A 23,308-nucleotide genomic window follows, 5' to 3' on the forward strand; every position below is an offset into this window, starting at 1 on the left:
AAGGCGGCCGTGTAGGTGTAAGCGATGGGCATGCAGTCACGAACGTGGACGAGCATGTAGTCGCAAGAGAATGTTCAAAAAAGTCAGACATGTGGTGACGAAATCCACGCCCTGTTATATATATAGAGATAAAACAGAGGTTTTTCCAACCTTTTCCTTTTTTCCACTGGTTGGGAAAAATGTTTTCTGCCCCCACTCAAAAAAAAAGTGTACCAAATTATATTAAAATGCCTTTATAAAGGCAGGACAGAAAGTCTCAAGATTCTCGGATGATTAATTGACTTCTTGGTGCGGATGTCAACGAAAATTCAAATATAAACTAATAATGACGAGAAAAACTTTTCGCTTTTGAATTTTATATTCAGATTTTCCCTGCGTTTTTTGTTGGGACTCGAAGCGTAGAAGCAAAGCCATATTATTTTCGTAGCGAGCTCTCTGTGTTTTTCTTTCTTTCTTCGAAGCCGCCATGTCTGGAGGAATCGCCCGAGGTCGTCTCTCCGAGGAGCGCAAGTCTTGGCGGAAAAACCATCCCCATGTAAGCTTGCCTCTCAACCTAATACCTTTGGTTGCGTTAAGCTAGCGTGTATGGTCTCTATGCATGACAGACTAAAACCCTAAATTTTCTGCATACTCTATGCATATTCTGAGATTTTCTTGAATTGATCACTTCTGGCAGGGTTTCGTGGCGAGGCCAGAATCTCAGGCAGATGGCAATGTGAATTTGATGCTGTGGCAGTGTAGCATCCCGGGTAAAGCTGGGGTAAGCTTAAGTGTGTGTGTGTGTGTGAGAGAGAGAGAGAGAGAGAGAGAGAGAGAGAGAGAGAGAGATTTGTTATTGTCTTTGGGGACCGGAAAAAAAGGCCTATTTGACTCGAGCTTTCTCATAAGCTGTGTATCACCTCCCACTCCCACCAACTTGGTAATGTACTCGATCCATCTTGACTCTAGCTCCTCATTGAGGTATTGCTCCTCATTCCTCCAAAGGGATGCAAAATGTGAGCAACAGCATGGATTGGCTTATGAAACCAATCCCAACGCCGATTCCAGATCTCCTTAATATCTTGAACTCTACATGTGACATACATAAGAGATTAAGATTTATAAAATAACTTACAGGAAGACTCAAGAGAAAGACTCAAAGACTAAAGTTAAAGCCCAAGGCTGAGCACCTGTCATGCGACAAGGTAGTGAAATCATTGAGAGCTTCACCAATTCTGTCCATGAACTCATAAAGCAGCCCAATGGTACTTCCCTCCATGTCTGTGAGCCGAAGGACACTATACATGGGCTGAAGTGACTTCACAAGTCCCTCTACATCCTGCCACCAAGTATCTCTCATGACCATACGAGAGAATGCTATAGACTTGGGCTCATCCTTGTCTTCCCATACTGTCCATTCACGACACACAATAGTGCGTAATAAGCCATGTCGCACTCTCACTAGTCTCTCCACCACAATAAACATATATGCAAACCGAGTTTTGGAGGGCTTTAGAAGCTCAAGATCACTATTGGCCCTGTACATGCTCAAAACCTTTGGCCTCTTTGTGACAAAGTTCACCATGGTAGATGCAGCTGAAAATACATGGCTCACCCATTGCCCAATCAAGCTTCCCCACATCCTCAATCATCAAGTCAAGGCTGTGTGCTGCACAAGGTGTCCACACAATCTTGGGGAACTCCTCCTCTAACATCCTGCCCATGGAGACACAATTGGACCCATTGTCCGTGATCCCTGCAACCTGCCAAACTCCGAGAGAGTCCACGGATCCTGGCCTCTCACCTGCGCACTAGTTCCTCCCAGGCAGCGAGCTCCGGTCCATGAATGGTCTCGTGGCTGCCCCCCAGCCTGTCCTCTGCATCCTCCAGCATGTTGCAATCCCCCCCTAGGCACCAATGGTCTGCCATGGGGAGGGATTGCCTAATGGTGCTCCAGAACTCGGCTCTCCCGGTCGCCCCATTAGGGGCGTAGAAGTTGAGGAAGCCAATGCGGTCTTCCCCAACCCGAAGGATGATCCACTGCGCTCGACCCTGGACCAGAGTGCCAGAATCCACAACCTCGGATAGAAGTTGCTCGCTGACTGAGATGCATACTCCACCCTGGTTCCCCTGGGAGCCATATGCCGGTGACCAAAAAGTGTGACTCCTGCCTCGCAAGATCTTCCCGCAGGTGCGGGTACGCCCGGCAGAAAGGTGGTGTTCCTGGATGAAAAGGATATCTATGGGTCCTCCAACGAGGGCCCTCTGGATCTCCTGGCGAAGTCTGCCCCGACCAATGTAGCAGCGATGTCCACCGAGACCCTGGATGTTCCATGAGAGGATCCTCATGGATGAGCTATGGCAAGTGAAGCAGCCGCCACTGGCTCACCCCTCTCAGCCGGCCCGGATGATCTGCCCTCCACTCTGTGAGTCTTGGGCGCTGGCTTGGAGGGAGAATAGTCACTGTCTGTCCAGGTGCGGAGTCTCTCCAAAAAGAGGGTGACCTGTCTCTGTGTCCAGCCCCACTCCGCCTTCGCCCTGTTCAGGGCATAGGCGTGAGACCAATCCTCTGCATATATGTATCTAAAGGTAGGCTGCACCCTCGGGGCGGCATGGAGGAGAATCAGTAGCACCGCCTCAACTGAGGTGTGGACCGGATCCGCCCGCCAATCTCCTATACCAAACAAGCTCATGCGGGCTGAGTGTAATCGGGTCTGCAATAGGTCCGTGAGCCCCAAGTCACTGAAGTGGTGAGAAAACTCCAGTATCTGATCACGCAAAACTTCCTCTATAGAGTTGCAATCCCATGCTGTGTCTGGGGCAACACTGAGAGGAAAGGAGAAGGCCACCATGCTGCTCACCACTGAAGGAGAACGAGAGGGATGGCACACCACGCAAACTCGCAAGGGCGCGACCAGTGTCTCGAACGGGCCAGCATCTAGTTGGAGGCACCTGAAAAAACCGTAATCCACTGGGAGCCCCATCACTCGCGGGGGCCCCCCAGGGGAGGCTGGAGAGAACTCTGTGGCAGGCGAAGCTAGGATCGCCATCTCCACCGGCCCGGAGTGACGGTGGAACAGCCGCTGGACTGAACTCTGGCCTACCCAGCTGCGCTGCCCCGGGGCAGTGGGTGGTCTGGCGAAGTATCCTGGAGAGGCCGAGGGAGGGATGGGGGCTCGCGGAGAGGAGGGGGGAGAGCGAGGAGAGGATGGAGAGGCATCTGCCAGAGGATAGGTGTCAGGGGGGGCCGCCGGGGGAGGCGGGAGGGGGGGGGCTGGGGGGAGAGGGGGGGGTGGAAGGAGTGCTCTCCGGGTGAGGGGAAGAGGAGCCGGGGGTCGCAGAGTGCGGCCCGGGATCCTCAGGAATCTGCTCCATGGAGGGGGCGGGGCCCCCCGCGGGGGGAGGCGGGAGCGGGGTCTCCACGTGGGGGGCTCCACCGGCGGCCTCAACGGGCACTGAGTCTGAATCCTCGTCCATTGGGGTGGGACCTGCTGGCCGCCTATCCTTGACTGGAGCATAAGTGCGGGTAGGTGCCTGTCCGCCAGCCTGTGCTGCCTGCTGGCGTCTGCGACGGTCCCTGCGGGCCGAGCGTTTCCGCCGGCGAACCTCCTGCCATCCGCCAGCCTCCTGGGTCTGCGCGGCATCCTCCGCCGGGGCCTGCTCGTCAGATGATGGCGCCTGCTGAGACGAGCCAGGGATGTCCGGTCTCTGAGGTGGATGGCCACCCCTTGGGTCTCCTGCAGGGGGTCGAGAGGCGGCAGAGCGTGAAGGATGAACCCCCTTGCGGGGACAGGCGCGTGCAAGATGGCCCATCTCCCGACAGGTGTAGCACTGGCCGGGGAGGCCCGAATACTCCACGCGCTGTATCAGATGTCCTCCAGAAAGACAAGGGAGGAGGATCGTCTTCGGGAGGGACTCCGGTGACGGAACCACAACACGAATGGCCGGGAGTCCTGCTGCCCGAGCTATCACTGAAGCCGCTGTCTGAGGCGTCTCCACCACCTGCCCGAACGCCTTGCCAATGGATGACAAGAGGGGCAAGTACTCCCTACGGAGTCCAGGAAAGCAGATAGTGATGGGAAAACCTGTCGCGCCTGCTAGCGGGTCAGAAGCGGGGTCGAAACCGTGAGTCCATCGCGCCAGGAACGCCCGGGATGAGCGGAGGGCAATGGGGCTCCGAGCCAGCACCATCTGAGCTGCCTGGGGGGACTCGAAATCCACCTGATAGTAGCCACGTCCCAAAAAATCGACGCTGACGATCTTGGCAGGCACGCCAACGAGGCTGCCTTGCAGAAGATCGCGAAGCTCTCTCCGCATCGGACGGCTACCCACTATCTTGCAGACCAAGGAGGAGGCCTCAAGAGCGGATACTGTGGAAACAAACAGCTGATGATCTGCAGCTGTGAACTCCAGACGGAGACCGGAATCGGCAGGGGTAGTCGGAGCGGCTTCCATGGAGTCCTCGAGAGGGAAAAGGCCAGAAACCGGGGTCACCAACGGGAGGGACACAGCCCTACGAGGAAACGGAGAGGCGGAAGGTTAGAGGATAGCGGGGGCGGGGCGGGGGGGGGAGGGGGGAGCTGAGGCGGGGGATAGCGGTGGGGGGAGGGGCGAGACGGAAGGGGAGGAGAGGGAGAAGGCGGGGGGGGAAGAGCCGCGCAGCGGGGGGGGAAGAGATGGCGGGGGAGAGAAGCGAGGCGGAGGAGAAAGCGTGGGGGGTAGAGATGGCGGGGGAAGGAAGCGAGGAAGGAGGCGGGGGGGAGAAATGGCGGGGGAGGAAACGAGGAAGGAGGCGGAGGAGGAGAAGGCGCGGGGGGGAGAGAAGGCGGGGGAGGACGCGAGGAAGGAGGCGGGGGAGGATGCGAGGAAGAAGGCGGGGGAGCGATGGCGGGGGAGGATGCGAGGCAGAAGGCGGGGGAGAGATGGCGAGGAAGGGTGCGAAGAAGGAGGCGGGGGAGAGGACGGAGGAGAAGGCGGGGGACAGGCGGGGGGGAGAGGGGGGGGGGCGCGATGGCGAGAAGCAGCGGGAGGGGGAGAGGCGGAGCTCGCAGGAGCAGATCAAGTCTCATTCCTTCTAGAAAGACGTTTGAGTCATGCATGATAGTGGATCATGTGTGTGCGTGAATAGATTCTAAGCATGGACATTGCGTGGATTTATTTGCATGTGAATTATTTATAAGCCAGATCATAGGGATTAATCATCTTGGACGTTCGAGACTTGTAAATATTAATGTGTGTGAAAAGCTAATAAGTTATTAATAATATTACAAGATATGGTTAGGATGATTCATAATTAAAGCTTTTTGCTTTTTATGCTGTTTGTTCATTCTTTTAGATATGAAAGAGTGACAAAGTCCTCACAACACACGTTCATTAGACACCCCTACAAGGAAGCTACCAACCATAATGCTTATCTCTTTGCACCGGTTAGTCCCAACAGAGACTTGTAAAACTATATGGCTTGTTGGTGCTAACAATGTACGGCCAAGGTAGCAGCATACACATTAGCAGCAACATCAATTGCTATATGCCCAGTTTAGTAGAATCAACGTGCAAGAATGGACTATATGGATAGATTCTTGTTGATGTCATACGGACTAAATGAATGAATGGACTATACGAAATAAATGAAGAAGTGAGCTACGTGTCTCAACTGTCTCTGTTTATACCTGTCTATTAGATCCACATACGTATCCCGGAACCAGCTCAACTGAAGCTGCTATTCCTCCAACAAATGACCATGGGAACAAGACAAAATCTTCTCAGGTCCTTGAAGAACATAAACCATCCTTCAATCCTCCAGGCTCCAACTCCTCATGGAATTGGAAACCTGAAATTGCCGAGACAAATATCTGCTAGCTGCAGCATAATACCCATCCTTTTCATAACCTGAATGAACTGCCCATCGGTTCAACGTAGCCCTCTTGAGGAATCATATATGTCAGCTTTCTAATATGGAGAAAGCTTGGGTGTTTTGATGTGGTAGGCTTGGAGCTAGAGGCTATGAATGGTTGCCTTGGGGTTGCTCCCGTAGTCTGCCCCCCTTATTCCTAGAAGCAGTGGGCCTATGGCTTGGGAGTCTAGGGTTTTGATGTGGTAGGCTTGGAGCTAGAGGCTATGGATGGTTGCCTTGGGGTTGCTCCCGTAGTCTGCCCCCCTTATTCCTAGAAGCATGTGGGCCTATGGCTTGGGAGTCTAGGGTTGTTTAGTCTTGGGTTTCCCATCGTCGTGATTTAATTCTTCACTCTGTGCAAGCAAGACGATGTGGTTAAATTGAGTGGGCCTTCTTGTCATCATCAGATTTGTTTAACTGTAAGGCCATGTGAGTGACCTTTTTTTGCAAACCAAATGAGGGGTTGCACATTCTGATGCAAGCCCTGAAACTCATCATTGAGACATAGCTTGTTTTGATACATGAGGGAACCGTCATATGAAAAAGGCATACGTGCTGTCCTGTGCTGCAAATTCCTCACCTGTGGCATCCTTCTAAGGCATCCCAGACAAGTCCTCGTGTGATGACAAATGCTTGATGACATGGACCAGCAAATGCAATCAATCCGTAAAGATATTAAGGCAGCCCAAGATAGGCCAGTGAAATGGCACCAAGATAAGGCTTTTTGGAGCCTGATCCCAGAGGTGGGAAAAGGCAAGGTTTGCGTGTCTATCATGTGCTGTTACTGGTTGTCTTGTCCAAGTACCTCTCGGTCACCATGCTTTTGTTTGATTTGAAAGAGTGCACAGAGTGGAAGCAAGATGAGCACTAGAGTGTGCTGATCTGAGAAGTGCGAGAGAGAGAGAGAGAGAGAGAGAGAGAGAGAGAGAGAGAGAGAGATATGAAGCAACTATGCTGAATATATTGCAATGAAAGCAATCCCGAGCAAGAGACATAAAGGTCTCATAAGTGAGGGATACAAGAGATGACCAAGCTATGACAAAAGTGAAGAGGCTAGCCCACCTATATATAGGTCATGAAGGGCTGGCCGACGAGCACAAGACGTGGCCGACTAGAAAAATACCAAAAAAATGGGAAAAAATAGGGGTGGCCAACCCACAACCAAGGGCCATAAAAGGGATCAAATATGGACACAATACATGGGCAGAATATGGGGATGAATATGCAAACACCCCCTCTCAGCACCAGATGTTGAACAATCTCTGAAAAGCCGAAGAAGTCGTCTTCTGTTAAAGACAAAAGAATGCAGCAACAACAGGTACCAGGAAAGCTCCACAAGCAATCTCCACAGCAACTCAGCTACAAAAGCAACAGAACAAGCTACTAGGTACACTGCTCCTCTAGAAGAAAACAACCATGTAGGCTGCGTCATATTGCTCCAAATATTGTTGCCAAACCCAAATGTAAACACAATGCCATAGAAATCCCTAGAAGCCTGTAGCTCCAAGAATATAATACCCTCAAAATCGCCAGATGGTGTAAGAACTCAACTGCCCCCTCTGAAAACTGATGTCGGGACTCCACAAGCCCAACCAAATCCAAGTCCCTATCCTTCAAGCCCTGGAAGTACCACTGTGCCCCAGCCTCTGAGCACGATCACGGGCACACCCGACCACAATCCAGAATCCTCACACAGAGTAAGGGAAATAGGAACATTCACAGTAGTGGTAACTGAAGTAGTAGTAGCCTCCTCAATAGCATCACACAATGTAGAAGCAAGCTCCTCCATAGAAGGCAAAGGGACCAGCAACACATCTTGGTCACTGGTTGTCCAAGAACGAGTCGGAGGTGAAGCAATAGGAGACAAATCCCCCTCAGAAGCTGTGAGCAAAGATAGCCCACTATCTTCCTCAAAAACATTACCAGAGATATCATCTTGGCAAGGAGAAGTATGCACAAAAACTGAAGGCAAGGCAACATGAGAAACAAACTGCTCAGATGCAGTGAGCAAAACTAGCCCGCTATCCTTCGTTGCAGGAACATCTCCAAACGAAGTATCCACAAGATCACTAGGTGCATAGCACCCAGAAGTAGAAACCATTTGCCGATCACTGGCGTCACCATACAGGTCACAAAGCAACTGCCACACATAGAAAGTAGAAGTATCATAAGGAGCATAGATGAAGTGTCGAAGAACCAAATCCTGACAATTCAGGAGGAGAAAGGCATAGATCTGTCCATCAGTTTTCCTCCACCGACACACATCCTCCGCAAAGGCAAGGTCCGCAAGCACCGATTCTTGTACGAGAGAAACTCCAAACCATACTCCCTGAGAATAGAAGTAACCTGCAACTTCCATGACTGAAAGTTACCACGATCCAACTTGTCTGCCTCATCTAAGAAATATATATATATATATACCTAGATGAATCTAGGAACATGTCTAAATTCACCTTTTAGGAACGTGCATGTTATATACTCATGGTAGTCAACCCACAAGACTATATAACTATCAACTCCATTATGCATAGTATTGACTAGATACTACGACATCCCCACTAACGTCATCAGTGCCCAATAGTGGGTGTAGAAACCTTCAGTCCTCCTTCCTCTATTCATATTGGCGCCGCCAGAACAAGGTGCGGGGGATGGTCGCGATGAAGATGCCATGGAGGCAAGTGCCAAGGAGGCTTGAGCAATGGAGGTGAGTGTAGGAGAGAGATGTAGGAGAGGCTAAAGCAAGAGGAGGTGAGTGTAGGAGAGAGATGTAGGAGGCTTGAGCAATGGAGGTGAGTGTAGGAGAGAGATGTAGGAGAGGCTTGAGCCTTGAGCAATGGAGGTGAGTGTAGGAGAGAGATGTAGGTACTAGGAGAGGCTTGCCAATGGAGAGGCTAGAGCAAGAGGTGAGTGTAGGAGAGCAACAAGACTACAAGTGACAACTTGAAATTACAACTTACCCAATGCCACTTGAGGCTTGAGGCTTGAGGAGAGCTTGAGCCTTGCCCAATGCCCACTTGAGTCTTGAGCCTTGAAAGTTGAGTGTTGAGCCAATGAGCTTCCCACTTGAGCTTCCCACTTGAGCCTTGAAAGTTGAGGAGGTCCGTCCCCCACATCCCCTGGACTATGATCTCTTGTATCCCTCATTTATGAGACCTTTATGTCTCTTGCTCGGGATTGCTTTCATTGTAGTATATTCATAGTTGCTTCATATCGCTCTCTCTCTTGCACTTCTCAGATCAGCACACTCTAGTGCTCATCTTGCTTCCGCTCTGCGCACTCTTTCATGGTATCATTGCTCCCGGTTCAGAGTTCTCTCTGCTGCCCCAGATTTTGCCCTATCTACAGCCCCTTCCTCTCTGCGTTTTTCCCAGATTTGCAGCCCTCTTGTTGCTGCGTTTTCTGGACAGTTGCTGCTGGTCACTCTGCCTTCACTTGGGCGTCATCGCTTTCAGCCTGAAGGTACTTTTTCATCAGCGTTTCTCTCTACTAGGAGTGTGGAACTGGTCGGCCTGTATTTTCAGGTCTGCAGCCCCTTGTTTGGCTGTGTTTTCCTCTCCAGTGGACATTACCTATTGCAGAGGGGGACTTGTGGTGATTCTGGCCTTGGTGGCAACCTTGGTACTTGTGGTGGACACTTCTTCTTCTGAGATTGTGCGTTTTTTTCTTGAGGAGAGCCCGAGCTACAGTCCTAGTTGATGCCTTTCCCTCTTGCACCCGCTTACAGCATATTCCCAAGCCCCGTATGGCTGCCTTTTCAGACTCTCTATATCAAATCTGCATTTTTTGCTTCCCTCTTCTGGTGGCCTCAAGGTTGGAGGTACGGTCGACAGAAGCTTCTGCGTTTTTTGCTGCAGGAGGATTTTCGGGTGCTGTCCAGCCTCTGAGGACTGCGTTTTGGTGGGAGGAAGGGACCTACATCAGCGTTTTCTGATTTGGACAGTTTTTTATCTTATGAGGTTTGGTCCTATTGGTTAGATCAATGATGACAGCTTCAGATTTGGCTCCCGTACCACTTTCTTGTTATTTCCTAGATGAGGCAGACTTATTTGCTGTACTAATTCTTTCTATTTACTACTTCCCTTAGTGCTAGGCTTCATTATGGCTGAGTTTGCCCTACATCTCCAGAGGTTTGACAAAAACTCAGTACAAAGGGCTTTGTGTGAATATATGCTCGTGAGTGTGTGTGTGTGTGTGTGTGTGTGAGAGAGAGAGAGAGAGAGAGAGCATATCTTGATACAGAGTCATGTGTCTCCACTTCATTGGCATCTGTGGGCGCATCACTTGTCCCACAAGAACGGGCCCCAACACCAACCTTCTCCATGCCGACCGCATCCACATACTCACGCCAACAAAGTACTCTTGAGGGTAGTTGGGATCCCAAGAAGAAGGACGAGGTGGATATGGCCATAGCCCACTTCTTCTTTCATGACCACATTGCTTTCCATGCTACTAGGTAATCAAGAATTAAGATGTCTAGCTTAAGATCTATCATTTTACAATGTTCCTCTTACAAGTTACTTGAACTTTGAACTTTGAAGTTGATCGGTTATTAAATTATTCATTTTTTGTGGATAGATCGGACTACTTCAAGGTCATGGTGAAGAAGATAGGGGAGTATGGTCCAAACTATGCGTCCCCATCATCAGAGTCCTTGCGCACCACATTGCTAGAGAAGGAGAAGAGGCTTGTGGAGCAATCTACAGAAAACACGAAGCGACAATGGGCAAGGAATGGAGTGTCCCTAATAGCCGATGGATGGAGTGATATGCGGAAGAGGTTCATCCATGGCCTTGTCGCATATTCCCACGGTGATGCTTCTGGGACCAGGAAGAGTGCTGATGTGCTAGCTGTCACCATTTGGCCACCCAAATGGTTCACTCTTGCTTTCACCTATGTACATATTGGATTGGTGTCCATGGCTTATGGAATATGCCTATGCAGGTGATTGACACGTGTCATGCTGTATAGTTGGATATGATATTCCGCTGGGACTTGATGTTATCATGCCCGGAATATCTGGAGGACTTGGCTTTCCGCTGGGACTTGTGCCTTTGTGTACATGCCCGGAAACGCCTGGAGGACTTGGCTTTCCGCTGGGACTTGTGCCTTTGTGTACATGCCCGGAAACGCCTGGAGGATTGGCTTTCCACTGGGTCTGGTATCGCATATACTTGCCTGGAAACGCCTGGTCTTATATGGTTTCATGAACAGAAATTGCTCATGCCAATGCTGCATTGCATAGCATCTTTATGTGCTTGCCTGCAAATGAAATTGCATGCTGTTTTCATGCCTGCATGACCTATGTGTAGTTCCGGGTAAGGGGACGCCCGCCCGTGAACCGTGCGTGTGAAACTGTCTGCTGACATGGTTGTGTGGCATGTGAACAGGTGGTAAGTATTTCCCGATCTAGGCTCAAATAGCCCTTAGGACTTAGCCAATATTTATAAGTGAGTGCGTTCCCATTTCATTAAAGTTTGGGCGCCCAAAAGTCACTTATAAATTATGACCTCTTTCAAGTTCACACTCACTGAAGTCCCGAGGTGGACAAGACTCAATGTCCAGGACCTGATCCTCCCCTTTTACTCATAAATGGCCATCTCCCCATGTCCCTTCACCTGATTGGACCCCAATTCACTTACTTATTAAGAGAAATTCGTGTTTTCTCTTCATGAGGATTTTTGGAGGCTGAAAACTCTGTTTTTCCACCATTTCTCTCCATTTCCAAGCTCTCCATAGCCATACCCAACTTGCTAGGGTGTTTTCCAAGCCTCCAAGAGTGTTTCCAAGTGCTAATCACTCTCCTACTCACTCCCAATGACTGAAATTCAGCAAAACAGCTCTCATTTTTGCTGTAATTTCTGGTCTTTTTGCTGAAAACCCTAATTTCAGCCTTCCTTTCTCAAGTTGAACCATAGGGGAAGCTTTTCCAAGGTTCCCTTCATCCTCTTGAAGACTTTTGTCGCAAAGGATTGCGGCAAATCGAAGATATCAACACTTCTAAAGCTTCCAATGCGAAGGCTTCCGCTTGCAACAACTTCTATGAAGACTGGTAAGCTAATTGGACAATGTGTTGTCATTACTTACTCAGTAGAAGGGCAGGACTCCTTGTTTAGCCGCCCTGTGTAGTATTTCTCTTGTCCTATGTGCTCTTGAAGATGTTGCTACCTTGCTTGGTAGAACATAGAGCCAATGGTAGAGAATATGGGCACTGAAGTCGGGCCGGGCATCAAGGCAGCTCCTTGGTGATCTATATCGACATACCATTGTTTTCTAAATGCTGAATTTCATATGCATTGGCATGGAGGATTTGGCAATGGATGCCCGTGAAGCTATGTATTGAATTTCTCCAATAGTAATACAATTTACTCAAGGGAGGGGTCGGCCGTTCCGGCTCATTGTGTGTCTCTTGTCAAATTCAGCAATTTTACTTCTTGTATTTGAGCAAGTGTCCTTCAAATCTTAGTGTATTTAAGTGTATTGATTAGCATTGTGTTCAACCAAGTTACATTGGTATCAGAGCATACGGTTCTCTTTCACTTCTATCGTGAGAGACGATCATCGTGAACACTAGCTATCTCTACACTTAGAACATTATGGACAGCCATACAATGAATGTTGGAGATGCTAATACAAGAGGCAGGGACAATGAAATGCATGCCTCCAATGCTTTACAGGATGAGCAAACTCATGTGGTGCACAATAGGGAACATGAATATGTGGGACAGCCGTCCCGTGGCAAAGAGAAGATGCAAGAAGAAGAGTCCATAGTTTTGAGGGCTGAACTTACTCGTATGCAGGCTCCTCTATGCACAACAAGAAGAATTGAATCTCTATCCTCTATCGCCGCGAGGATCCATTGGTACATGATCGTTTGAAGGCCAAGAAAGCTGAATCTTATATGGATCATGCAATGGCAATGATTGCTCAAGAGTTGCACATGCAACCGAGGGATGCAGCACGTGCATACTTGGCTCGTACCGAGGATGCCTATGCAAAAAAGGCAACCATCCCACATGTCTTGGAATCCCCACTGGTGCCCGAACAAGAACTTATGTCTAAGAGGATGAACCTCCATGCGATGGGAGAGGAACAATCAGTGACTTCACGCCATGCAAGAATACCTCATGTAGCTCGTGAAGGATACAATGTTTATGGCAGTGGTCAAAATGTATGTCAAATGCCATTGCCGGCTGAAAATGTACATGCACAACACATGCAACATGGGTTGCAATTTTCTGTTGGTGCAGGTATTCCGCGTATCTCTCATGCCACTCATGCCTTCGAGTGTGCTCGTGAGGGAGAAGTTATGGCTGAAAATGTATCAATGCATGTTGAGGGGCCAGCCATGCCTCATGCTTACAGGGCACATGTATCTATGCCTTATGCATCACCTTTTGGTCCAAAAATGATGCCAGTCACAGGAGCTGTCCCAATGGACAAACATGGGGGAAAACATGTTGAGATGCACACACATGCATCAGAGTCTCGTGACTTCAAAGCCGTAGACAAATCTGTGAAGTTTGACACATATCATGGGGAATACGATGCATCAAAGGCACTTGCTTTTATTGCCCAGTTTGATATTGCTTTCAGTGATGAGGATTTCACTCAGAAATCCATGATCCGGCATGTAAGCATGTTCATGAAAGGCACTGCTGCCCATTGGTGGCTCACGGAGAAGCTCTCACCGAATCCCGTTAGATCATGGGAAGAGTTCAAGGAGAGGTTTTATGCTCAATTCTTGCCTCCCAATGCATTGAATGAGATAACAATGAAGTGGGATTGGGTAAAGCAAAATGAGGGGGAATCGGTAAATGCATATGTACAAAAGTTTTGGAAAGTGCTTTTGGAGGTGTCTCCATTTATGCATGTCACCGAGGCGGAAAGGAAGAGAAGGTTTCAATCGGGATTGCAACCCATGTACAAAGCGGGATTACAAATGTATCCTGGTCATACCTTACACCAATTAATCGCAGCCGCCACCGCCACCGAGCAATTGGAACTCAAATTGAGTCGATCCAATAAGGCTAAACCCTCATTTCAAGGCAAAGAGAGGGCTGTCCAAAACCTGCAAAATGATGGACAGCCACCTAAAAGGGACCAAAACCAAGCCAAATTAGGTCCAAAAGCTGAAAATAAGTTTGCTAACAAGCGCCCTTATAAGCCGGCAAACTTTGGTCTTAGTGCTGAGAAGAAGGAGCAATATATGCGTGAAGGCAAATGCTTTACTTGTGGCAGCACTGAGCACATGGCAAGAGCATGCCCAAATAAGAAGAACAAAGCTGAAAATGCTAATGTACCGAAGCCTAATGTGCATATGGTTCCGGATGTGCAAGGCAACACTTCACATGATAGCAAAGATAGGGTTGTATGTAAAGCTTGGGGACAGCTCAAAGATCAACCCGCTTTGTTCATGTTTGATGATTGTGCATCGGAGAATTTCATATCCACTCAGATGGCAGCTGCTTTGGGTATTGAAGTGGAGGACATGGGTCCTCAAATTGAAGCAGGGGCTGCCTTTGTTGGTAGAGAAGTGCAGGTCATGCCTATTTTTGGCAAGTTGCGCATACACATTCAAGGCTATGTGGATCATGAGGATTTTCTTGTGGCGCCTTTGAATGGCTGTGATGTATTGCTTGGAAAGCCTTGGCATACACGTATTGATCCGTGCAAGGCTTACAAGACTAACAGGATCACCTTCATACATAAAGGCCGAGAACATGTAATTGATGCTGGTGAAGAGGGTGATACCATTCCCCTTGTATCTCATGTACAAATTAAGAAAGTAATGAAAAAGAGTATTTTTGCGTACTTGATTTTTGTACGAGATCCTATTGAGAAAACTAATGTACATGTAAACACTCTTTGTAATGATAGGCTGAAATTTTTGCAAGAGCACAATGATTGTTTTGCTGATGAGTTACCAAATGAGTTACCACCTGTACGACCGGAAGATCATCGCATTGATCTTGTGCCGGGTAGCTCACCACCTAATAGGCCAGCCTATCGTGTAAGTGCATCCCAAAAAGAGGAGATCATGAAGCAAGTGAATGAGCTTCTTGAGAAGGGTTTGGTTCAGCCAAGCTCTTCTCCATATTGTTCACCCGTCCTCTTGGTTCAAAAGAAGGATGGATCCTTTCGTATGTGTGTGGATTATAGAGCTTTGAATAAGCTTACCACATACGAAAGGATGGATCCTTTCGTATGTGTGTGGATTATAGAGCTTTGAATAAGCTTACCATCAAGAATCGGTTTCCGATTCCACGCGTAGACGACATCCTTGACAAGTTGGATGGATCGGCATGCTTTAGCCGAATTGATCTCAAGAGTGGATATCATCAAGTGCGTGTAGTCCCTCAGGATGTACACAAAACTGCTTTCAGGACAGCATTTGGGCTTTATGAGTATCTTGTTATGCCTTTTGGTCTTACAAATGCCCCGGCTACATTCAATAGAATGATGGATCGCATATTCCGTGGGTACAGGAAATTTACAGGTGTCTTCTTTGATGACATCCTAGTCTTCTAGAAGACCGAAGAAGAGCATAAAGCTCATTTGGCTATTGTTTTTGAAGAGCTCCATAAGCATAAACTCTTCATAAATGCAAAGAAGAGTGAGTTCTTCTTGTCAGAGATACATTATCTTGGGCATATTGTGTCCAAAGATGGAGTGCGGATGGATCCTGCAAAGATTGATGCAATTCGGAATTGGCCCGAATTGAGTTCGGTGCATGAGATCCGCAGTTTTCTTGGATTATGCTCTTACTACCGCAGGTTCATTCGGCACTTTGCATGGATTGCTTCTCCTTTGCATGATTTGACAAAGAAGAAGGCCGTGTTCAAATGGACTAATGTAGAGAGAGATGCATTTCTCAAATTGAAAGATGCAACTACTCATGGTCCAGTGTTGATCGTTCCAGATTTGCAAAAGCCTTTTTGTGTGGAATGTGATGCATCTGGAAATTGCATAGGGGCTGTCCTTAATCAAGAGGGACATGCCGTGGCTTATGAGAGTCGTAGATTGCATGATGCAGAGCTATCTCTTGGCATTTATGAGAAAGAGCTCTTGGCTGTAATTCATGCACTTACTATATGGAAACATTACCTTCTTGGGGCTGATTTCACTGTGAAGACAGATCACCAGAGTTTGAGATATTTTCTTACTCAAACTAAATTGTCAGAGAAGCATATGAGAATGGCCAATTTCCTCTCTATGTTTCATTTTCAGATCTTGCACACCCCGGGAAAGAAGAATGTAGTGGCCGATGCATTGTCACGAAAGCCGTATGTAGCAGCTATCTCGGTTGCCTCTCATGGGGACTTGTCTACCATGCGTGATTTGTATCATATGGATGATGATTTTGCCACTATTTGGGCTGATTTGATGGCTGGTCATGCACATGCCTCATATTTGATCAAAGAGGGTTATCTCATGAAAGATAATTGCCTATGTGTGGTGTCTGACATGAGGCAAAAGGTTTTGGATGAGTGCCATGCTCCTCCATATGCTGGTCATAGAGGCATAATGCCTACTACGCACATGATTGAGCGGTATTTCTTTTGGCCAGGTATGCGGAAGGACATAGAGGCACATGTACGTGCATGTATCACCTGTCAAAAGGTGAAATTTGATAGGCAAAAGGCACCAGGTTTGCTTCAGCCATTGCCTATTCCCACGCAGCCATGGGAAAGTATTACAATGGATTTCATTATGGACTTGCCACGTACCCAACAGGGTAATGATGCAATTTGGACAATTGTGGACAGGTTTAGCAAGCAAGCTCATTTCTTGCCGGTCAAAAAGACCATCAAAGCTGAGCATATGGTTAAAATATATCTTACACAAGTGTTCAAACATCATGGAATGCCGAAGTCCATTGTGGGAGATAGAGATCCCAGGACTACAAGTCTCTTTTGGCGGGCCTTATTTGATAATATGGGCACCAAATTGGACTTCTCATCAGCTTATCACCCTCAAACGGATGGACAAAGTGAGGCTGCAAATTCAGCCGTGTTGGATCTCTTGAAATGTTATGTGGCGGATCACAAGTCTTCTTGGGAGAAGTACTTACCGCTTGTGGAATTTGCATACAACAACACGGTGCATGCATCTACGGGAAAGGCCCCGTTTGAGATTGTTTATGGTAAGGTGGTTTTGCCACCCATCCTTCGTACAAAGGATGAGATATTTGCAGCTGATGAGTATGTAAGAGACTTGGATATTGCTTTTGCTCAGGTGGCGGACAGCCATTACAAGGTCACAAGACAAGCATAAAAAGGCTGCCGACAAGCATAGAAGGCAATTGGATGTTAAAGAGAATGATTGGGTATTGCAAAGGCCATTTTGTGTTGAAAAATCGCCCGTAGCTCGCTGAAGCTCCCGCCTCCACCCTGCATTGTGCGCCCGCCTGCACGCCCCCCCTCTCTCTGTCGCCCGTTCGCCTCCCACCTCTCCGCCTGTTCGCCTCTTCACCCCCCGCCTGCCTTCGCTCCCCTCTGCTCGCTGTTGCGCCCCCCCCTCCTGCCTCGCTGCTGCGCCTCCCCCCTCCTCGCCAATCGTCCCCCGCCTCTTCGTATATTCGCCCCCATCCCCCTCTTCGCCTGTTCGCCCCCCCCTCCCCTTTGTCGCCTGTTCGCCCCCCTCCTTTCCGCCTGTTCGCGCCCGCCCCCCCCCCTTCAGCAGCGCCCCGCCTCCCCTCCCTTTCGCTTTGTTGCCGCCCCCCCCCCCCCAGGGCTTCTCCTTCGCTTTCCCCCTCTCCCTCCTCTTTCGTGTTGTTCACCCCCAGGGGGTTTTGTTTTTCTTCATTTTCATCCGGTCTTCCGCCTCTTTGGGTGCAGCCCGTTTCTTGCAGGTTTTCCGCCTTCGCCTCGCCTTCGCCTGAGCTTCAGACTCTGATGGAGACTCCTCCCGCCTCGCCTCAGAGGGACTCACCCGCAGCCCCCTCGCCCGCCCCCGAGGTCATCCCCATCAGGCTTTCTCTTTCGCCGGAAGAGGAAGCGAGCCTCACTGCAGAGGTGGAACGCCTCCAGGCTCATTCCACCATCTGCCGTATAGTCGGCACTCGCCCCAGCAGAGGGGAGATCAGGGATCTTCTTCAGGCTCGCCTTCTTGCAGATGTGGGCAAGATCCTGGATGTACAGCTCCTGGGCCGGGGCCATTATCAGATCGAGTTCGAGGCTGCCCAGAGCGTTGCCAAGGTCCTTGCCATGAGTCCTCTGGACATCAGGGGTGCTCGGGCTTTCTTCAGACCTTGGCAGCATGGATTTGACCCAGCAGCGGCGGAGCAGGGAGAGCGCCTCTTCCATATTACAGTTTGTTTCCCTGGTCTCCGCCGGGAGTATCTTCCGCTCCTCCCCAGGCTCGGAGCATTGGTGGGCTCGGTACTAGAGACGGGCCCCTCAGCAGCTTCAGTGGTGGCCAAAGCAGCGGGGCTACCTTCGGTCAGAGTGTTGGTGTCTGACATCTCCTCCCTTCCTAAGGTCATTCAGCTACCTAGGATAGGGGGGGGGGGTGGTTAGATCAGAGAGTGGAGTTCTCGGGGCTCCCGAACCAGTGCTTCATTTGCAGGCAGGTCGGTCATGTGGCCAAGGCCTGCCCTCGCAGGAGACCTCGACCCTCACCACAGCAGCAGGCTACTGATGGCCCGCCCACAGATTCGGCTCGGCAGGCTGCCTCAGGGACACCTGCTCAGGCCACAGAGACCTCGGAGTGGCAGCCTGGATAGGGGCGCCGCCGAGGGAGACGGCCACAGCAGCACGCCCAGAGACCGCTGTGCAGCAGCAGCCACAGTCTCAGCCTCACTGGGTTCCCGTGAGGAACAGCTTTGCTCCCCTTCAGGAGGAGACCCCTGCAGCGACCGAGGACCAGGAGATGCCAGCTCCCCCTTCTTCACCCCCCCCACCCCCGTCCCCTCCCACCGCCTCGTCTCCACCTTTGCCTCCTCCCGCCCCCGCTCCGGTTTCGGCAGCGGCTCCCTCTCCACCTCCCTCGCCTCCCCCTCCTCCCCCTCCGCCTGCCTCACCTTCCCGGGAGACCCTGGCAGTTCCCTGGCGCTCACCTGCAGTCCGGAGAGCGTTGAGCACTGACCTCGCTCGAGCATCACAGAGGAGACCTATGCCGATTAGGGCCTCACGGATTTCATCTATCCGCAGTCGGCTGAGTCGCCTTGGCATTAGACAGCGCTCGAGGCCTTTGATTATACCTTTACACGGCTTTTTGGAGCAGAGGGCCCCCATGAGCCAGCACCCATTCGAGTTCATGTAGTGATACCTCCGGCCCGCGGGGAGGAGGCACTAGACTCAGCGGTGGCCTTCTCGTTCCCTCTATGTGGACCTTGTGATCGGGAGTGGACTCTAGAGCTCGCTCTCAGCACTTTGAAGACTCAAGCAGTTGAGTTTTCTCACCACATGAGCGATCTGGAGGTGACTGATGTGATAGGCCGACTTTGGGAGTTGGCTCATTTTTTCTTGGATCCCGGGAGTGTGGATACCTCAGGGATTCGGCATTTGGTCGTGCGCATAGTGGCAGACTTGGCACGCGACCCTGGATATGTGAGTATACACGAGGTTTCTCTGTCAGAGCAGGAGACAGTCGCCATGGGCCACAGCCACTGGCGCCTGATCCGGGATTCTTGCAGTACACCGGGTGGGCAGATTCGTAGCCGTTCGGATGGGGACTACTCTCCATCCAAGCCGCTTGCGAAGGCCCGCCGTACGGCTGAGACAGCATCCACCTCAGCAGGGCATCCATGAGGATCATCTCATGGAATGTACAGGGCCTTGGCGGAGCACACTTTATACGCTATCGAGGTTGCTTGAGGCAGGAGCTTCAGAGATGCCTGGTTGGTGGCAGCATTGACATTTTGATGATGCAGGAGCACCACTTGGGTGAGAGCAGGATCCGGAGATATGGTTCGGTGATGCCTGGTAGATGGGACACTTTTTGGTCTGCAGGGTTTGGTCCTTTGGGTGGACAGGGAGGAGTATGCATGGTTATTGCAGATGTATGGCGGCAGGCCATTGTGGATCGAGGGATCATTGTGCCTGGTAGAGCACAGTATGTCATTCTGAGGATGCATGATGAGCTATTGGGTGTGCTCAACATCTATGCGCCCAATCATGCTAGTGCCAGAGCAGAGTTTTGGACTCAGGTTACAGATGCATTGCCAGAGGCCGCACATTGGTGTGTTGGGGGAGACTTCAACATGCTTGAGGACCCGGCAGATAGGGTGGGAGGCAGTCATGTTACAGTGCACGGCACGGAGCTTGCAGCTTGGGACCGGTTTTGCATGTCACTGAGGATCACTGATGCATGGCAGCATGGGGCTTTCTCCCGGTCTCAGGACAGTCTTAGTTTCTCTCGGTCGGATCGCCGGCAGGGAGGGACTAATCTATCACGGATTGATCGCTTTTATGTGGGCGATTGGTTAGGGGAGCGAGGGGGCTCCGTCGGCATTCTTGCTGGCACCTCATTTTCAGATCATGCGCCAGTTATATTGACATTGGAGGAGGGGACACGGGAGCCCAGCTTGCAGTTGAGGATCCCAGAGAGGGTACTTGCAGATCCCAGTCTCGCTGAGGACATTGAGAGGATCTGGCATGATAGTCAGTGCTCTGACCAGGATGCAGCGGGCCAGTGTGCCCAGGGACTCATTGATCTTAGCTCTTTTCTACACGCTGCAGCTTTGACACGACCGGGAGAGATTCGCGAGCGGGAGCAACGGCTGAGACGCAGCCTTGCTTCGCTACAGCGCCTTCAGGAGCAGCAGCCTGCATGTGAGTGGGTGGCGTCCCAGCTGAGCCAGGCACGCCAGGAGGTTAGAGAGGTAGAGGAGCAGAGACATGAGTTTTACTATCGTCGTCAGGCCTCTCAGTGGACGCAGCTTGGTGATAGAGTGACTGGGGAGTTTTTTGAGATCACTGGACCCCGTCATGCGCGAGCAGGAGTTCGCCAGCTTGGTAGACCGGATGGATCGATAGCTACTGAGCTCGGGGAGATCAGAGCCATTGCCACTGCTTTTTATAGTGACCTGCTTTCAGCGGAGCCAGCCACTGAGGATCGAGATGTGTGCAGACAGACTGTGTGGGCCCATGTGCAGAGGAGGGTCACAGACCATATGCGCACAGTTCTAGGTGCGCCTCTGTCAGAGATTGAGCTTGCCGAGGCCTTGAGGGTCCTGCCGCGACATAGTTGCCCAAGGGAGGACGGACTGACGCCGGCCTTTTTTATGCGCTATTGGGACCTTTTGGGGCCAAGCCTCCGCAGGGGCTTTCAGCATGTTTTGGACACTGGGGTGATGCCGCAGAGCTTTTCAGAGGGCTTGATCTATCTTATCCCCAAGGGGGAGGGAGTATCGGATGACATTCGGCATTGGAGGCCTATTACGATCCTCAATACTGTCTACAAGGTCTTAGCAAAGGCCTTGAGTTTGAGGATCCAGCCCTTCGTGGGGGAGTTGATTCATGCTACTCAGACAGGATTTGTCAAGGAGCGCAGTATCCTTGACAACATCTTTACTTTCTGGGAGGCGACGGCCCGAGCTAGGTTTCTTGGCGAGGACTTGGTCGTGATGCTTCTCGATTTTGAGAAGGCATACGATAGAGTTGATTGGGGATTCTTAGAGGGCACTATGCTGCGCCTGGGCTTTGAGCCAGGATGGATCAGAGGGGTGGCAGCTTTGTATTCCACAGCTCGCAGCCAGGTGCTGATTGCAGGAGGTCGGGGGCCGAGTTTTGAGCTGACCAGATCAGTCCGTCAGGGGTGTCCTCTCGCCCCTTTCCTTTTTCTCTTCTTTGCGGAGGCTATGAGTATGTATTTGACGGCAGAGGAGGTTGGTTTGAGAGGACTTCAGCTCCCAGTCCGGGGGGAGGATTTGCTTGATGCTGAGTTTGTAGACGACACGGGCTTATTTTTGCATGGCCAAGAGGCCAATCTTATTCGGGCAGAGCAGTCGCTCCAGGTTTTTAGTGCAGCTTCGGGAGCATTGATCAATTGGCGCAAGACAGTGGCCTTTTGGATCAGTAGTGCTCCCACTCCGGCATGGACCCCGGACCCCGGTTTTAGATGGGTTCCTCCAGGCACAGCAGTGCGGTATTTGGGATGCCAGATTGGCCTCGATTTGTCACCTGAGCAGCAGATTGCCCCGCTTCTTCTGAGCATTCGGAAGAAGCTATTGTATTGGAGTACAGCTCGACTATCCTTGGCTGGGAGGGTGGTGGTGGCAAATCAGGTGCTGTTAGCGACTATGTGGTACATTACGTCTTGCTGGATTTTCTCGAGCTCTTGCATCAGCTAGGTACAGAGGCTGATCAGGAACTTTCTGTGGTCTGGGCGGGACGGTCAGCCAGCTCGGGCAAAGGTTGCATGGGCAGTTATTACACTTCCGTTGGCTCAGGGCGGTTTGGGCATTATAGATCCAGTCGATCAGAGTAGAGCCTTATTGGGGAAGCTTATTGTTCGGGGGTTGCTTCCAGGCGGCGCTGAGCCTTGGAAAGAGCTCCTCTTGCAGCGACTGCAGGCCCGGGCGCCTCCTGCAGGGGGTACTTGGGCACCAGAGATTCGCTGGATCTTCATAGAGATGAGGAGGACAGGCCTCAGTAGAGGATGGGAGGACAGATTTGCTTTGAGTATCCTGAGAGCTTGGGAGCTGCTGAGACCGGGGCTCTCTTAGCGGCCTCCTTCTTGTGTTGAGGAGCGGGCCAGGCAGCCGCTCATCTGGAGCCCAGCGGTTCGTACAGAGCAGGGTCATATGCTGGGTTCTCGGCCTCGTCTAGCCTGGGGACCTTTAGCGGCAGGCCCAGCTCGTAGTTTTGGAGACTGACAGGCTTTCTGCAGTCTACCAGAGGAGACCCAGGTGGAGAGGCTGAGTCACTTCAGAGGGGGGTTGATTATGAGGGATGATATTCAGGAGGCACTTACAGAGGAGTGGTTCACACCTCTCGAGCCAGTGGCCCCACGGTGGATGGGAGCCTTTACACAGTTGGAGATCCTGATTGCTGTCAGAGCTAGCACTGAGGATGGCAGATGCCTCTATTTTGAGATTCAGGATGAGGGCAGACTCCAGAGAGTGGAGGTGGAGTCGCCTTTGGCTGCAGAGTGCACCTTTCAGAGGATTCGGGTAGTGGCTGCCGCTTCTCGGAAGTGGCATATTGACCCCGACCCTGCTGATGTGCTCCCGGATTGGCGCATATGGGCATATGCAGCGCGCCCCTTGGCCCGGCTACAGTGGGACCCCGGGGAGTACAAGTGGCATGATCCTTATGCATCCCTTGAGGCCACAGAGATCACCTTTTTCCAGTATACTGTTCGGCTGGGACGGCATATTTTGACGGCGAGGAGGACGGTTTCTCCAGCGGCAGCGGGGCATTGGCGATTGCAGGGACTATCACAGGAGTTCCTGGAGGGCAGTCAGGCCATCAGATTTATTAGGGGCCAGCC

The 23,308-nt window shown here is 50.9% G+C and overlaps 1 protein-coding gene across 1 annotated transcript in view; it reads left to right on the forward strand.

The window, feature by feature from the left end:
• Nucleotides 1-363: 363 nt before the first annotated feature.
• Nucleotides 364-23,308, forward strand: part of LOC147613144 (SUMO-conjugating enzyme SCE1-like) — a 41,342-nt gene continuing 18,397 nt past the window's right edge. The window contains exons 1-2 of the mRNA XM_086782428.1: nt 364-535; nt 677-760. Coding sequence (XP_086638554.1) covers nt 467-535; nt 677-760 — 153 coding nt within the window. The 5' untranslated portion in view covers nt 364-466. The remainder of the gene's footprint in view (nt 536-676; nt 761-23,308) is intronic.

This window comes from Cibotium barometz, chromosome 44 (assembly GCF_041138505.1).
Source record: "Cibotium barometz isolate CiBa-2024 chromosome 44, ASM4113850v1, whole genome shotgun sequence".
In the NCBI taxonomy this organism is placed as follows: domain Eukaryota; kingdom Viridiplantae; phylum Streptophyta; class Polypodiopsida; order Cyatheales; family Cibotiaceae; genus Cibotium; species Cibotium barometz.